The sequence below is a fragment of the Chaetura pelagica genome, unplaced genomic scaffold, assembly GCF_000747805.2.
Source record: "Chaetura pelagica isolate M959 unplaced genomic scaffold, ChaPel_1.0 scaffold275, whole genome shotgun sequence".
Taxonomy (NCBI): Eukaryota; Metazoa; Chordata; class Aves; order Apodiformes; family Apodidae; genus Chaetura; species Chaetura pelagica.
Genome location: NW_009953486.1, coordinates 7,728,632 through 7,746,663, shown reverse-complemented (window position 1 = coordinate 7,746,663; position 18,032 = coordinate 7,728,632). Strand labels below are relative to the sequence as shown.

The 18,032-nt window shown below is 38.7% G+C and overlaps 1 protein-coding gene across 1 annotated transcript in view; it reads left to right on the top strand.

The window, feature by feature from the left end:
- PREX1 (phosphatidylinositol-3,4,5-trisphosphate-dependent Rac exchange factor 1) overlaps positions 1-18,032 on the top strand; it is a gene marked incomplete at its 5' end in the record, with an annotated part of 140,668 nt that overhangs the window by 88,795 nt on the left and 33,841 nt on the right. Inside the window, 7 exons of the mRNA XM_009998770.1 lie at positions 828-943; positions 1,876-2,025; positions 4,646-4,793; positions 9,258-9,358; positions 11,238-11,341; positions 12,037-12,086; positions 16,288-16,363. Coding sequence (XP_009997072.1) covers positions 828-943; positions 1,876-2,025; positions 4,646-4,793; positions 9,258-9,358; positions 11,238-11,341; positions 12,037-12,086; positions 16,288-16,363 — 745 coding nt within the window. The remainder of the gene's footprint in view (positions 1-827; positions 944-1,875; positions 2,026-4,645; positions 4,794-9,257; positions 9,359-11,237; positions 11,342-12,036; positions 12,087-16,287; positions 16,364-18,032) is intronic.

Below are 18,032 nucleotides of genomic sequence, written 5' to 3'. Positions count from 1 at the left end.
TAACAGATATTTAAATTTTACAGACATTTTCTGCCCAGCTGTCTCTTATTGCATGATTCTTTGAATCTTATGAGCTTCTGGCAAGTTGCCACAGCAGTCCCTTCACTGTACAGAGCTTGGATGCTTGCCATATCAAGTGATGATCATTTGACCAGTTTTGGCTCACATAGCAGGGTTGTTCTTAGATATTAAACCTCAGCAGGTGTCAGTTGGATAGCTTTAAACCTCATCTAGAGATAAAAATCAGAACATAAGTAGCAATGAAAAGTACTTTCCCGAATTTTTTTTATGCAACACTTCAACAGAGACACAGTAAAACCAAGTCACCACAGCAGCACTTTCACAAGTGCCACATACAGGGACATTTAATTTGTGTATGAGAGACCATGTGGCACTAGCCTCTTGACATATTTTGTTTCAAATTTGAAACTGAGTACACATACCACAAATTTATCAAAGCTGTAGGCAAACAAAGGAGGCAAATGTAACTTGGTGCCAGGTAATATTGCAGTTTTCATCCCAAAGCCATGTGCAGTTCAGCTGTACTGGCATTGCAATCAGTTAGTCATTAAGAATGTAAATCTTGAAGGCATCCCAGTCTTCACATAATCTTGCAAAATAAGCTCTTTATCACTGTACTGACCCTGTTTTATTATTATCTTTGTGAGCTGTTTGAGTATTCAGTTATCTGAAATTAGAGATATGGTCAAATACCACAGCACTACAGTGGAATCTTTTTTTTTACTGTCGTATCTCAGATTGATTTATGCATCTATATGTTACAGTATTTGCTGATGTGGTGCTAACAGTCTAAATCCTGATTGCAGAGTTACTGGGAAAAAACCCTCTAAGAGGACAAAGTCAATCAATGGGTCCCTGTACATCTTCAGGGGTCGCATCAATACAGAAGTCATGGAGGTGGAGAATGTGGAAGATGGAACAGGTAAGAGACCAAATACTATCTTTTAACAATACAGCAAATCCGGGTCTTGTGTTGCAAGTTCATACCGAAGTACTCATCCAACTCCTTTAATTAAGTCTTAAGGAAGCTATGTAACTTCTAATACCTTCATTATTAGACCAATTGACATGGTTGAAAACTGGACCTGCTTTTAGTCACTGGTCTTTCAGTCTGAAATGACCTTAGTAAGAATTTGTGTAGCCCGAAGCTTGTCTATTTTTCCTCCTAATCCAAATTAATTTAGTAAAAGATACTTTATCTTCTTTCTATCCTTTCTTTTCTTACATCTTAAGCCATTACAGCTATAATAACAGAACTTCTGGATCTTCTAATTTAAAATACTACCAAATATTAGTCTTAACATCAAATCAGCAGCATGGAATGTTGTATGGGAATGCAGTTTTGTGATGATTCTTGTGTTTTGGCATGGACAGGGAAGACTGGATGGGTTTCTGATTTCATCCACAAAGGCCAGACCATCCCCTGCTCCTATTGTGATAAGATAGGAATTAATATTATGTCCTTTAAACAGTTGACATTTAAAGAGTTCCCATGTCCTGAGAACAAAAATTCTTGCAGTGCAAGAAGTTAGGTTGTCCCCAGAAAGTTCAGAACAAAGAACCTGCACAAACATAATTGATTTTTTTTTTTTACGATGTCATCATATTTAAAATAGTTCTTCTGAGGTGAAATTATAAAGTGTCGCTCTTTGGAATGAAACATTCAAACAGGCTGGCCATAGATACTTAATATTTGTATTTGTAGAGGAGCAAGAAACAACCAGTAATGCTGATGCAAGAGGAACACCTCTAGAAATCAAACTTTTCAAAGATGAACATTTTAAGTAAGGTGTTCCACACTGATTTAAGTAGCAAGCCTTCTGTTCACCCTGTGTTTTTGTTTGGGTTTTACAGCAGATTACCACAGCAACGGCTACACTGTGACAAATGGCTGGAAGATACACAACACAGCCAAAAACAAGTGGTTTGTCTGTATGGCCAAGACCGCAGAGGACAAACAGAAATGGCTGGATGCTATAATCAAGGAAAGGGAGCAGAGAGAGAGTAAGTGGACAGTGTTTTCAAATGCACTGAATGAACTTGCATAGCAAGGAGAGGTGTTTATGCATGCATAAGTAGCTGAGAAAAAGAAAAGGTTTCAATTTTTCCTCTATGGGAAGAATGAAATTTTACTCTTAATGATGAAGTGACAAAATCAAAGTAATTTAAATATTTCTGAATGTGTATCTTGGAGTTTTTATGGATTTGTGTTGGTATATATATAAAATACTTTTATTTGCCAGAGTCAGTTACTTTGATGATTGAGTTATTGTGAAACAATTACCTTTAATCAATTTCATTATTTGATCTTTTATTTGTAAATAAGATAAAATTGTATTTGTCAGTAAAAGGAAAGAAGAAAATCCAGCAAGTAGCCTTTTTCCAGAGGCAAGCACACAAACTCAGCCTCCATGATCTTCAAATAAACAAAACAATTCATGGAGAAGAACTTCAGAAATATTATGCTCAGACTGAGCGCAGTTTCAAATGCATGCAGTTGCTTGTCACTTCTGTCTTTTCTTGTGGAATGGAACAAAACCCAATCTTATCTTCAGATGGTGTTGTATAATAGAAGCAAGCTCACAAAACCATGAATCAGGGTTGGTGATAAAAGTTCTGAGTTCCTTTAACAGTCTTTCACAAGTGACCCTGCTTCCCTGTTTGCTCAGTGGGAAAAATAATAGCTCATTGCCAGAGGAAATGAAACTTATTTTAAAACATTCTATACCTGACTTTTAGAAATGGTTCCCCTCTCTGCATGTGCAGCTCCAGTAAAGATGTAATTCCTCATCTGTTCTAGTATTGAAAGAGGTCAGAAAAACAGACCATATCTAAACGAGGAGCATGAGAATATGGGCAGGTGACTGAAATAAATATTAGGAAGGGAAAAGAACTATTACTTAATAGAATGTTTCTCAAAGTTTTCCATGCAGCATTGGCTAGGAAGTGGGGGTTTTTGGATGCTTTTTGTCCTATGGTTTTATGACATGGCAGCTGATGACAAGGCACTCAGGATAAGCACATTTATTCTGGCAGAGATTCCAGGCCTTATTGGAAAGTCTCCTTTGGACCAGAATACTTGCAAAGTCAGAGATATCAGTGTTTGTATTAGAGCACTTGGGGAGGTTCCCAATCCTGTAGGATGAGTTGGGTAGAATGTGCATTCCAGTCTGCCATTCACACCAGAGCCTGGGGAATTCAGTGATGTAAGACCAGCAGGAAACATGTATCCTGTTACACAGACTGTTTTCTATCACAAGTTCACGTTGCAAATTCATCCTGGCCACATGTGTCAGCATTCACATGGAGTTGCATCACATTATTGGGGAAAGAAAGGGATGGAAGAATAACAGCAATAAGCCAGGGCATTTTGCAAAGCCAAAACCTTTAACCATATATTTGACACAGTAAAGAAATACTGTATTTGAAAGACAAAAGGTGTTGCAAGTCTTAATTTCTGCCATATGCATTTCAAGCCTTTAGAACAAATGCATTATGCATTTTCTTAAAGCTAGAAAGCAGGTCTGATGACACAGAAGGCTAGTAATTAATTTCAGTGTCATACCATAACCCAGTAGGATTTATGTCCAGTTAGGGTGAGCTGCTCTCTCAAAGAAGGTACAGCTTTCATTTTCTAGCCTTCCACTGATCACATAAATTCTGCCTAATGTCAATCTCTGTAAAAATTAGGCAAGTGAGCACAGATCTTAGAGATATCTAAAATCTGTGCCTCTATTTTGGACTTGAGTTGTCCAGATTCGCAAGTTCTAGAGTAACATAACCAGAAAACAAAATTATTTGTTCAGGCTCAGAAGAGACAAATAATATACATCAGCAACACAGCTTTTCTCATGTGCTGTCCTCCTAAAGCAACTTGCAAATCTAAAGGTGAGAGGGCCAGAACAGACATCTTCTGTTTCCAGAGATCAACTTCCTGACTCCAGCAATTTTGAAGTTAGCTTGAGCTATGTGGAAAATCATACAAAGTGGACTTGAATTTTTTTCTATATCCAATTATCTATAACTCCTTAAATCTTTCAGTATTTTTTTTATTGCCTAGATAATGATTGTCAACCTGTATTTTTTGTCTAGGGGTATTAGTAAAAAGACTATAAATAAGAAAGAATGAGAAAATAATGTTCCTGTCTAGTTTTTATTTGTTTAAGATTGTTAACTTGATTGCAACAGTTTTGTATTTTTGGCTTCAAGCATTAGAACACTCAAAAAGTCTTCTGCTCTGTCAAGCATTTTAGCTTTCTTGAACAAGTCTTATGCTGGCAGTTGTTTCAGGGTCAAAAGTGAAATTGCAACAGGGAATCAGTTTCAGGTGGTGTATGTTTTATCTTGCTCTGTCTGGGACTCTCTGTGTTCTGTAAACCATTCTACTTTGTGTTATGTGATGTGTTAAAGCTACTTTTTTAAATGGAGAAGAAAAGCTGCAAGCTTCTTGTTGGTGCTAAACTCACCAATCACAGTTTTGTACTCGGATAAATAAATGCCCCAGTTTGTCCCAGTTAATTTGTGTTTCTACAAATTTTCTTGTCTGTTTGGCCTCAGCTTTGGACTTCAAGCAAACACTTTACCTGATGCTAATGATCTGATGGAATTTGTGCTTGTATTCCAGGCTTGAAACTGGGAATGGAGAGGGATGCCTATGTCATGATTGCAGAGAAAGGAGAGAAGCTGTACCAAATGATGATGAGCAAGAAAGTGAACCTTATCAAGGACAGGAGGAGAAAATTAAGTACTGTTCCCAAGTGCTTTCTTGGCAAGTAAGTAGCATTTGAATTGAAAAGGCCCTTTCATACCAATTAAAAGAATGGACTCTGGATTTTCTGGATATGGCATTGTAAGGTCAAATCAGATGTGCTTTGATGCAGCTTAATTGAAAAGGTCACAACCCCCATTTCAATGGTGACTTATTAAAACTAATAATTGATTTCTAGTTTACAGCATACACAGGCTGTATATGACAGCTCATCCAATTGTACAGGAACTTACAACAGCTGTTTCAAATCAGCAAAAGGAATACGAAAAAAATACCCTAACTCCCACCAGCTCAGGGCTATTGGTGGCCTAACCTTTATCCTCCTTTGTATACAAGCAATTGCTTACCAGGTGATGTTTAAATCAAGCAGAACTGTCCAAGTCTCATGATTGAATCTACAAGTTTCCTGTTTGCCAGTGTAATAGACAGAAAAGAAGTTTTGTGCATCAAGAGACCTGATACACATATAGGGCTTTATTAGCTGGAAAAACATTTTTCACTTGCGCTAGATATTACAAAATTATTCTTAAGAATGACATGTATGAGGCAATGGAAGAGAGACCCCGTGGATCAGAGATTAGATATGATACCAGAGGGGCTGTTGTATATAGGGCTTTATTAGCTGGAAAAACATTTTTCACTTGCGCTAGATATTACAAAATTATTCTTAAGAATGACATGTATGAGGCAATGGAAGAGAGACCCCGTGGATCAGAGATTAGATATGATACCAGAGGGGCTGTTGGAGGGAAATGGAGCACAGGGAGACACATTATTTGACCTGAGAAGACTTTTCCACCTCAGCTGTTTATGATTGCAGTGATCAGCTGTGGGAGAAAAAATGGTTCCAAGAGACAGATTATCCATTGATTTCCCTTCCCTCCCCTTGGTCTCTGTAAGTGCATTTTGTAGGCAGCATTCTTTGTGTACAAGGTGTGGAAATGATGCATTACCTTTCTGCCTGACAGGAGGCAATCTGGTAGCATAGGCTGGTGATATTTCAGCTATTTAAAAAATCCTTGGGTTTAGAATTGGTTGCTTTTTCTTCTTCTCACACACTCCCCAACTGATCTTGCTGGATTAAAATTGAAACCTTTAAGCTCTAATTTTGGAGGCACAATATAACATTTCCATGCAACAAGAGGTACCAGATCAGGTACTTATGTTCTTCCAGTGCTGGTATATTGAATTGTATTCAGGATTCCTTGGTATTTTGTCTAGTCTCATGTCTTCCCTGGGATTTCCTGCCACCCCTTTTTCTTTTAAAATGTCTGTATTCTTATGTGCTCCTCAATCTATTCTGCTCATTGCCCAAGTTTACTTGACAGCCACCTGACACTCCAGTAGTGAGGACTTGACCTAACTTTGCCAACATGTAACTGAACCCAGACTGAGCTACCAACAGATATCCCTGTTCTCTAACAAAAGCATCATTTCTGCTCATGTTCCACCTTCCCTGTAGAAAATAACTCTGCTGATATCTCTTCAACAGTCACTTGGTGGTACAGTCCTGGGCAGCTTGGCTGAGTGCAACTCAATCAATGGAATCCAATCATGACTCCCAGACTTTTCATATAATTCCTAGGGCTTCCCTATAGCAATGCATATTGGCTATGACCTGTTCATTTTTTCAGATATTCTTCATCGCCAGGGCTATGATTCTATGATATTCCTGCCTAGGGGAGTCACCAGAATCCATGCTGAGTTGTGCTTAGTGGTTTTCGTCTACATGCAGCTGAGAGGAACACCAAGACTGCAAAAAATATTTTTTCTCTTGGCCTTTGCATATCAATAATAATTCAAGAGATAAAATGTGTTTGGGGAAAAAAAAAAAAAGGATGAGCTAAACCCATTTTTTTTAAGACTGCAAAAAATATTTTTTCTCTTGGCCTTTGCATATCAATAATAATTCAAGAGATAAAATGTGTTTGGGAAAAAAAAAAAAAAGGCATGAGCTAATCCTATTTTCTTCAGAAATTTCACATACATTTATATATAAAGGCTGTTTATTGAACTTTACTTCAGCAACCGATTTGCTTGAGTTCAAATCTGTTTTCCTAACCACTCCTCAGACACACTGGCATTTAGGCATGTGACTAGTGATACAGTGGGGAAGATGTGTGTTGGTGCCAATACATGTAAGTGATAAGCTTGCCATGCTTCTTTTCAGCACTGAATTGATTGCAGAATCTTGAACTGTGTTGAACTTGTAATAGAGAGGATCTATTGACCTCAGGAGATTCCAAAGAAATCTGATCAGATTGCACAAACTTGGACAGGTTGGATTTTCCTGTGTATTTCTTGAATAGAAACCCAGCTGTTCCAAGTCCCTTAATTTCAGAGGTATAGTTGGGGGACAGTGTTCTGACTTGCATGCCAGATGAGATGTGAGCATGGCAGTGCTGGGAAGTGAGGATACACTCAGTTACACTGGTGAACTGCTTAGGACAAGATAAGCAAACTAATCAAGCTTTGCCATCCACTTTTTGAGTTGCTGCATTTTTCGCAACAGTCCAGCATGCACTTAAAAGACCTCTTGAAATATTTCTGGGTCATGCACTTTTCGGTGCTTATAAAGCACTTATAAAGCCTTCAGAACAAATGATTACTGATTTTGCTTATGAATCAAATGCCACAGAAGTCTTAAAGTAGCTTTTAAGAAAACCATGTCATGGTTCTGAAGCTTCAGGGCTGTGAGAGTAACATTCAGTTCTTTTCCTTTCTCAGCTCACAATTTCAGGCTTTAAAGACCACCTTATATTTACAATTCAAATAAACTCAAAGGACACAGTTCCAACTAAAAGAAGCAGGAAAGCTAACAGAGTAGCAGTGTTCAACATAACTTTTGGGCAACTGTTCAAGTGCTGTACACTGCCATAGACCCACTGCACTTGATGGAAAAATGCATAGCAACTGGGTATCTCCTCTGTGTACTTGACATGATTCCAGTCATTGGCCAGCATGTCTGTGGTGGGGCACTCCCCATAGTCTATGTCTTGTGTTATCACTAGTGAGTGTGGAGAATCATTCACACTTCTCCTCCCTCTGCAGTGTATATTCTGCTTCAGCTTTTAAATACTTCTAGAAACAGTTCAGAATCACTGGGAAATTGAACATGAGCTCTCCTTAGGAGATAGAGAGTCTGACTCATCACTACAGTGTTCTGCTTTTAGGACTTTCACAAAATTCTGCTACTTTCCATGGGACTCCCCTGAGAGAGTTAGGTAGATGCTGCTGCTTGTTCTACACTATAGCAATTACACAGTAGCCCCTCAGCAAACCAGAGTTTCAGTATTTAAGTTGTTGTTTTTCCAAAGGCAGAATATAGATGCTACCTACAGCTTAGATGAGTCAGCTCTGATAAACATGAAGAGACTAAAAATATTTCATTTAGAGCCCACAAGTGGAGGCATGGATGCTGGTTTTGATAAGCAGCAACCCTCTGCACATTGGCAAGCACCCAGATGGTTTATTGAACTCAGATTGCCCGTATGTTGCTCTACTTTCATTTATTCCTTTTGTTCTTATCTATGAATTTAACACATTTCTAGTATAATCACTAATTAACCTGGCAAATGACTCAGCCCCCCAGGACTTTGGCAGTGCTATATTCATCAGGCTTACAATGTCTGTTTTTCTGTACTTACTGTTTCTGGGTAACATCCTACATATCTATCGATTTTTGGCCTTTATTCTGCCCATGTGTGCAGTTCTGCCCCTCACCAGAGAGAGGTTTTGTTATGTGCTGCATGAGCAGACAGACTTAGCACTTTTGTCTATAAATTAGAATCACCATTTATGTATCTGCCAGGCACCAACTTCAGTAAATGACCTGAAATTAACCTGTCAATGGGACTCGTGCTCTCCCTTACTGCTCTGTGCTTGAATTCAGTAGGTTGACACTTCTGTCCTAAGTCTTACTGTCACTCCATGAAATCCAGTGCAGTTACACACTGGGGAGGTAGGGGGTCGGCAGAGAGAAATCAGACCCATTGAAGAAAGGTGAGCCTGTGAAACTAAGATCACAAACACTGCTTGGAAGGATAAAGAGGCATAGCTTGGGTAGAAGTAGCTGTTTTCTCTACCGTCCAATTTACTGTTGTTAAGGTCATCAGTTAATCTTGTTTTCCTTTTCCACCTTGGATTTCTGAAATGCTCAATAAAGTTAGGATTTGCAGCATCTTTATAAATCCAGCAGCTCGTGTTTCCTTTTGAGTGGATGCTAATTATGGTGAGCTACTGGGAATGGTGAGAAGTCACAGACAGGAGATCTAGATCTTCTGCAGAGCATTTCCTCCAGAAATATAGGAAACTGAGCCACCTGGTAAAGGTGTCATCACTTTCAACAGTTTTCATACTTGCTTCAGGGAGGAAATCTGCTGTGGTTGCCTGATGACTTGCAGAGGCATCTATCTGCTTATATTCAGAGTGCAAAGGCTAATTGTTTCTGTTCTGCTTCCCTCTGCAGTGAGTTTGTATCATGGCTCACAGAGATTGGAGAGATAAGCAAACCAGAGGAAGGAGTCAACCTGGGACAGGCACTATTGGAAAATGGAATTATTCATCATGGTGAGTGTTCCATGCCATAAAGAGATGTCAGAATTCAGTGATGCCCTGGAAATGAGGGTGGAAAATTCTGCAGCTTTTTTCACATGGTTTTCAGATACTTTACCATACCCATCAACTCCTCAAAATGTTTAGTTACTTTGGGGATTAACAAGTGGGCAAATTTATATTATTAAAAGAGGACTTTGCTATCTTGAAGGTGTTTATTCCTGCAGTTGTTTGATTTCTCACAACATCTTTGTGGTGGATTATATCAGATATACATTCCTTTGTACTTTGTGTGTTTGAAAATCTGTAGAGCTCATCTTTCCATGTGAGATGTGAGCAAACAGAGGGTAGTTGAGCAGTGCTCTTTTAAAGCAGGGCACAGGTACAAATAGAGTGAGCCAGGTGATGGCTCATTCTTTCTGATGAGAATGCCTGTCATAGAGAGATGCTGGAGGGTTTGTTGTGGGATTTGCTCTTTCCAGTTCATTTGGCAAGAATGTCTAACTTTCAAGCAGTGATGCACTGTATTTCTTCTTCACACCCAGCAGAAGATTCTGAAGTGGTGTGATGGAAGGAGTATTTCAGAAGAGTAGGATAGTGCATACAAAGTGCAGCATGACCAAAGGAGCACAAGATGATGCTTTGAAAATTTTCTATGCTATCCTTGTTTCCTCCAGATTACTTCCTTTAAACCCAGATTTGCCCTGCTGTTGCTTGTTATTTTCATATTACCTTATGCAGACAAAAGAACACAGTCATATTCTAGTTAAACAGCAAATGCCCCAATCTCAACTGTCAGGTGAGTTTAGCTACAAAATGCACATCAAAGGAATAAGGTATATAGGTCTTAAGTCACCAGTGGTCTACATTTCCATACAATCTCTTGGCAACCAGTTTAAATAGGGGAGCCATTAATTAGGCTAGTCTTGCATTAATCTTGGTAACTCAGCACCACAAACTTGTCTTGCAGGTGACAATTACACTGTTAAGAAATTACATGTTATCTTCTTTTAATTAACATATAGAGAAATCTAATATGATCAGTATCATAATCCTTCGTGTATATCTACTTCCACCAGCAGGTACCAAGGTGTACTTTCAGGTGCATTCAGACTTTGAAGGGCTTTGAGCATGAGCTCAACAGCTCTGAATGCTTTTGAGTACTTGGCCCTTGTGGCTTTGGAGAACTGAAACACTCTGGCTCTAATGTGTAGGGATTCATCTTTGGATGGAGAATGGTCTTTTGCACTCACACTGGTACCTGCCTGTGTTCTGAATGTGTACACTTGCACTGTTGGTACAAAAAGCTCTTGCCTCAACTTCATACTTTGACACTTTCAACAGTGTCCTTTTCTCTAAACACAAACTTACAGCTCAAAGAATACTGTGCTGTTACATTTGCTGGTCCCTTATTCCAATGATCTGAGTAAGATGCATCTGATTTGGTTTTAATGTTACCTTTAGTGAGGGTTCCTGATGTTAGTGTGTCCAAGAACAGTTGTTACTAGACATTGGAAGATACTTGCAATACTTCATTTACTTAAGGAAGTATCCCTTGAGATTTTGATAAATCATTAGATATTAAAGTATCCCATTATGTGTCTCCTAATATCTCAAGAACTTAAAACTTAAAAGCACCATAATGAAGCCTTTCCCATAGTCTACATTAGGCAATATATTTTATCTTGTTTTCACTTGGCATAATGTTACTATCAGGTGAAAACTGCTGATCCCTCAGCCTGTGAGAACCAGGGCATTAGGAGATTGCTACATGCTGAGCTCTATGTGTTTTATCACTCAGTTTCCTCTCTATCTGCTTTAATTCTGGCTATTTTAGGGAATCAACATGATAGGGCAGAAGAGACTAATTTTAGTTGTCATACTGGTGTTTTAGTTTCAGATAAGCACCAGTTTAAGAACGAGCAGGTGATGTACAGATTTCGCTATGATGATGGAACCTACAAGCCAAGAAGTGAACTGGAAGACATCATGTCCAAGGTTTGTATTATCATTCTTCATTGGAACCTTGTGATTTACTTAAAAAGTTTGCTCTGCTTATGAGTGTTGTTGTCCTGTTGCATAGAAGATCCCTAATGTTGTTTTTGTCCTTGTTACACTAAGCTATCCATCCTAATGCCATAGGAGACATTCACTGGAGGGAAAGAAAGCAGAGCTTAGCAATAAATAGCAGTACAGTTGACACTGCTGATTGCAATCCTAATATAAACACAAAAGGTCTTAAAAGAAAACAGCAGGACATAATATAGCATGTCTCCTGGAAATTATGTGCATTATGATTCAGGGAGATAGAGGAGATCAATATTTACTGCTGTTCCAGATAATTGTATGTCAAAATATGTATGTGGATCCCATATCTGCCCATATACCTTTTAATAAATTGGATTTCTTTGTATGGACATCAGTTCATGGGTTAATTGTGGTCAAGTTTTAATGGAAAAAATGTTGGAATGGAGGTGATTACAGATAAAAGAAGAGATTTTTCAGCTTCTGGAGACAGGGAAAGAAGAATGAATGTTTGACTGAAGGATAAGGGAACTGTTTTGAAAAACAGTCAATCAATAGATAACTCTAGCTGAGTAGAGATATCAGTGTCCAGGTTTTGCTAGCTTTAGCTAGTTAGTGTTTCTTGGAAAAGGAAAAACTGATAATACCATCCACCTTTCCTTCTTCAGGGTGTGAGGTTGTATTGCCGACTACACTGCCTGTATACTCCAGTGGTAAAGTAAGTTCACCTTCATGATCCCTTTGCATGTATTACCTGGATTTGCTAAAAATATTTCACTAGCAACCTGTCATCCATCTTCTGTCTTCTTACATACAGGCATTTTCTGCACTTTCTTGATTCTTTTACTACCTTTCTGTCTCCACAGTTTAGAACTGTAGTTGTACTTCTGCTGGAGGATTTTGGAACTGGGTTCTTGCAGAGTGAAATGCCAGTGTTATAGTCTTCCTGACATTTGCTTCCTCCATCAATTAATGAGAGTTGCTAGCATGACACAAGTTGTTTATTCTGGTATTTTCTATAAGTTGATTAATAAGTGACTACTGATTCAGGACAGATTGTGCAGTGAGATTGTAGTTGTTGTATTATTTGGGTTGTAGAAAATTTAAACAGATGCTAAAGTGATGTAAACAGATTCCTATGTGATGCTTGGATCCTTTCATTCAAAGTACCCTAAGCAAAAAACAATCTGAAGTGGAATAAAACTTGAAACTCTAATTTCAGATGTTGTTGCTTTACTGTGACATCAGGGTAACATTTCTGGCCCATCATAAAACCCACTCTGAGCTATGTGGGTGTTCTGTTTAGGTGTTTATGGTGGAAAATTAATCATTTTAATTTAGGAGAACCTAATTTTTACCTACAAAAAAGTGATGAGGAAGCAAAAAAACCTCTGGTGGGCATGGCTGGAGTCCCAAATTCAACAAAACTAACCTCTTGTTCCTGAATTGTACAACAGATATTTCATTGAGAGATGTCATTGTCACACTAAAAGGAGCAGCAAAGATAGAGTTCATCAGTCATAAATTTGCCTAATTAGATCTTTTTTCCCCAGACTAGCTGTTCTACAATAGTACAGATTTCAGTTAGCCTAAAGGGTATGAAAAGAGCAGGGAAGCATGATGCAGCCCTTTGTAGGCAACATGGTTATATATGTACATATGCATGTGTGCATTTGCACTTACATATTTCAGCCCTTAAGACAGCAATTCACATGCAGAGTAGAAATAATGGTAAGTGAAGCAGAAAAATTTTCACTGACTTTAGGGTACTCACAAACTGAAGGGGGTGTAGTCCGATGTTTTAGGGAATCAACAAGGACAAAATAACTACCCATAGGCCTAGCTTGTGCTGTTTTATCAAAATGTGCTTTTTTTGTAATAAAATCACAGCTGGAGAATCTTCAAATAGGATTAATCTTGTGTTAGTGACAGCATGAATCTAATTTATGTATGAACACTGAAAAAGAGCAGACTTCCTGAAGTTTTAGGATCCTTCTGGATAAATTTCACTTTCTCAGTATGTTCAGGCTCTCCTTCCTGCCATTCTCTTTCCTACTCACTTTTTCATTTATCTTCCTGCTAGAAAACTAACTCTACTAGGCTGTCATCCTCTCGTGTCTTCTTATGTCTTTTTGCCTCTGACAAGCCTCATGTTAGCCTGGAGGAGCTAATTTTTAGCCAAGGTAGTTGTGCAAAGCCTATTGCTTTCTGCCCTGCCTTTAGACCACTGCTTTATCTGGCATCTTCAGACTGCTGATCCCTGTAATCATGCTAACAAGATTGATGAGGCCTGCTTTTCTGGTGAAACCTTACTTCTAGAAAATCAGCAAAACTGCTTGGTGTAGCAGGTGGATGTGCCAAGAGGATCTAGAGGAATCACAAAGTTAAAAATTCAATTATTTTGTTGACAGCCTTGGAGCATAATTTTGCTTAGTTGTCTTCCCTGGAAACCTGGGAGTTTCCATGTAGCCTTTGCCTTTTTAATTTGATTTATGTAAACTCTGACATTGATCTACTTGGAGAATAAAATTATATGTCCCATTGGAAACAAAGCATGCTGCTTTGGGGGATGATACATAAAAAGTAAAACATTTTGAAAAATCCTAGGATGTAGAAGAACATTCTGAATATGTCTGTGATCTACTTCTGGGAAGCTGTGAGAGTGGGAGAGCTTGCTCACACTTACACGTGTGATGGACAATACTTCAGTGTGTAGATGGGCTAGACCCTGTGAAGAACATTCTATTCCCCTAGTTTCTGTGCAGCAGCAGCAAGGTTTTGCCAAAATTTCAGTGGTTCCCACATCAATATTTGACTATTCACCTGCAGCTCATGGTTCCGGATGACATTCTATGATTCATGTTCTACTCTGGTTCATGTTAGTTTGAAGTGGGGGAAACATTCAGTGAACTAATACTGAAATATTCATCCTGACAAGCATTTAACTACAAGCAGTGAAAGACTGGGCCCTGGACCAAGATCCGGGTGCCAGCTTATTCAAAACTCCAGCTCTGTGTCAGCATCTGTGTGAAAATGTTGGGAGTTGCTTTGCATAATCTGGAAACCCCTACTCATTAGTACTCAATATTTTAATGCTGTGCTTTATTGTTCTGACATTTCTAAAGCACATTTTCTCAACAGTGTGAGAGGGAAAAACTGCTGGGCAAACTCCCACAGTTTTGTGCTGGGTTTAGCATATTACTGGAAGACAAGGCAAAAAATGCATGTAAGCACTATGAGGAAAGCTTTTGTTCTGAGGACACATCTCTGGAAATGCTGTCATGTTTGGTTTGTTGTGTTGGTTTTTTTTTTGTCCCAAGCTTTGAAATTCCTGCTTCCCTTTCTGATTTCTCACACCCTGCATTCTGCAAACACACATTTCTTCTGCATTTATTTGCAAAAGCCAGTCACAACATGTTTGTATCTGTAGATGATGAGTAAAAAGAAAACACGAGTAGGATGGATTTTAGATGGCGGTTTGATTTTAGAAAAAAGGAAATATCAAATGCTGGGGTGCTAATGGAGGAGATTGATCTGACAGAACCAAATAATAAAGTCTTCTCTTGAGCTGCCATATCGACACATCCGGACTGTAAAACAGTCACAGTTGCTGTGAAAGTTTCCTTCCACAGTCATGCCAGTGGCCCTCAAGCTTGAAATACAAGGACCACCTCCAAGGGGGAGAGAGAAGAATTAATTCTTCATAGCCATTCAGCATTTGGCCTCTCTACTGAGGCTCTCAACAAGAGGGAGCCAATTAATGCAAATTAATTGTGGTAATGGCTTTTGTGATGTGGAACTAGGAACTGGATCAAGACCACCAAACTTATTTCACACGGGCCAGTAAACAGCCTTAGAATGGAAAGAGCTTTTCTTCTCTCATGAGCTGGATCAAATCCAGTGACCTGGAGGTGAAAGGTGATGGAGCCCAATGTCCTGAGCCACATAGTCTTCTTATATTTGTATCAGAATTCTTTCTAAGTATTTAATGGAAGAATAAAAACATCAATTATCTTCATGGCTCTGAGAAGAGTCATGGAAGAAAACTGCTAAATGCAGGAAGTTACAATAGGGTTTCTTTTCCTCATTTCAGGAACAGTGCTGCTCTCTACAAGGCCTGTGTGTGAGATGGTGCAAGTCATGTTACAAGAGCTAACTACAACACTTTTTTTATTTACAATGGCTGAAATTATCTAATGCCATAAAAGAACATTGTGTTCTCTATTTGTATCTGGCAACTCTGTGATACTTTGCCAAGAAAGTAAAATCTGAACAGAATCAGGAAAACCTCTCTTGACTGAGCAGGCTAAAAGTTTCTTAACTCAGTGAGCCTGAGAGGTCCCAGAGGGAATGTGTCTATGGCTACATTGATGAGTCAACACTAGAGAAGAGCTACTGAAGCTTATAGCTGGGTCAGGCACTGAGACAATAAATGAAAACTGGACATGAATGGATTTAGGATGGAAACTACAAGATGACTTCCAGTCAGAAGAATGTGGTTCTCAGCAGAACTGATGGTGGCAATATTCTAACCTGAGTGTTAAAGCAGCAGCTCTGTACATTTGTGAAGAGAAGGTCCTGGTTGCCTCTGGCAGGAACAGGAGCTCTCTGGAGATGGTTTGAAACAACATCTAGAGAAATTTGAAGTAACACTGCTCTGTATTGATCATAAATATCTTCCTAATTCAGGCTGCTAGTAGAATTTAAAAGCTAGTCCTTTCGTCCAGAGAAGAAAGTGATCTGGTTCCTGTTCTTTGTCTTATTTATGGCTTAGAGTCTGGCTTTTGTTTTTTTCATATATAATTTTTATTCCTTCCTCAACTTCATAATAGTAGGTTGCAAGAAAATACATACATTTGGAGTGTGAAAGAAATGTTTACCTTTTTGTCCTGATTTTCCCTGAATTCTTTCTTAAATAGAGACCGTGACTACCACCTAAAGACCTACAAATCAGTGATCCCGGCAAGCAAACTTGTGGATTGGCTTATTGCACAGGTAAGAATATTTTACGAGTGCTATTTTTAACAAGCAGCTTAAGTTTTCAGCTCCATTTAGAGGTAAATAAAACAGATTTTTCTAGAGAATGTAATTAAATATTTTGTGATACTCTGAACTTAAAATCTTATGCTTTCTGGTATTGCTCATATGATGACAACTTACTGTTTGTCAGCATAAAGAGGAAGAAAGCCCTTTGTTAGCCCTAGAAGTGGTGAACTGGCTGTTCACAGGGATCTTTTCTATTTGTTGTGATTTTCTGAACACGTGTAGCAATGTTGATGTCATTAAATCTCATACAGATGTGGTACAATTTTATTGAAAAATTAATCTAGAGCTTTACACCAACAACTACACCATTATCTTTGGAAATTGTAGTTGCCCCATATTTACCTTGTAATTATAGAGAGGAGCCTGTAGCTTGGGAAATTAAATTTGGTGGTCTAAAGCAATCTAAAGGGAGAGTGTGCCATGTGGCTCATTGTGGAGAATAGTCATGGGAAAAGAAAGGGGCCTCTGGTATCTGTAAAGAAGTAGACAAAACAATATGAGACCAGCTAAGGGCCAGGGATGTGAATGTTGACAAAAATCAGAACACTGTTTTTCATGTTCTTGGTGTATGATTGGCTATATCCTGGGAACCCAAGGCCCCTGTATATGCCAAGGAGCAGGTGTGAGTCCTGTTTACATTCTGTGTACCCTGGTTGCTTATTGTCAGTTTCCACTGTAAAAGTATATAAGGGAGCAGTTTCTCATAATAAACTATTCCATTGCTTCTCACCCTGGAGTCCATGTCTTAACCAGCTCACCATCACAGAGTCAAATGCATGTTCTGCTTTTGAATTAAATGATTCACAATTGCATTAAATCCTGTACTGCCAAAATGACATCAAGGGAGGCTAGTTTGAATGAGAATCAGGCCTCTGACAACCAGGGATGTTGTCCTTCAGAAATGTTTCCTGCAATTGCATTTGACATCCTCCCACTTTAATAAGATTGATATGATTTAAGGTTGTTTAGTGCCCAATAACTGGATGAGAATGGAGTAGTCCCTTGTTTTGCCTGTTAAGAGCATAGAGGAGAGTGAGGGTTTTAGTACTAAGGTTGTCATATCAGTTACATGTGATTTAATGGGAGTCTTATTCATGCAAAGCTGAGAGAGGAAAAAAAGTCTGCTTTGGCCAAGGAGAAGAGATGTAATCAGGCTACTGCAGCCAAATAATAGCCAGTCATATAGCTTTAGGCAGTGGAAAGACTCAGAAAGTTAAAACATCAGCTCTTGGTCTGGAAAAGGCAGTTCATTTCCTTCCCCATTTTTCTTAATTTTGGTATGTTAGTCTGGCTGTTAGTTCTCCTGGTTACTGAACTTTGCATTAAGATTGAACCAGAATGTACTGAAGCCAGATATGGAGATGCAGAAGTCTCTGTAATTTATGTTGTGTATGTATGTGCACATGTACATATAGACAGATGCAGATGAGGGAAGTTCTTATGTGCTTAGTTAAAGGCAACATTGTTAAAGATTTAAATCACTGTCTATGACTTAGATTAATTCATTTCTCTGTGGCTAAACCAGTCTTTGCTCACAAATCCTTACAAATAGTGCTGTTTGTGGGTGTTCTCTTGGAGTTTAACACCACATTGAACTATTTTCTAGCAACCATTCCTG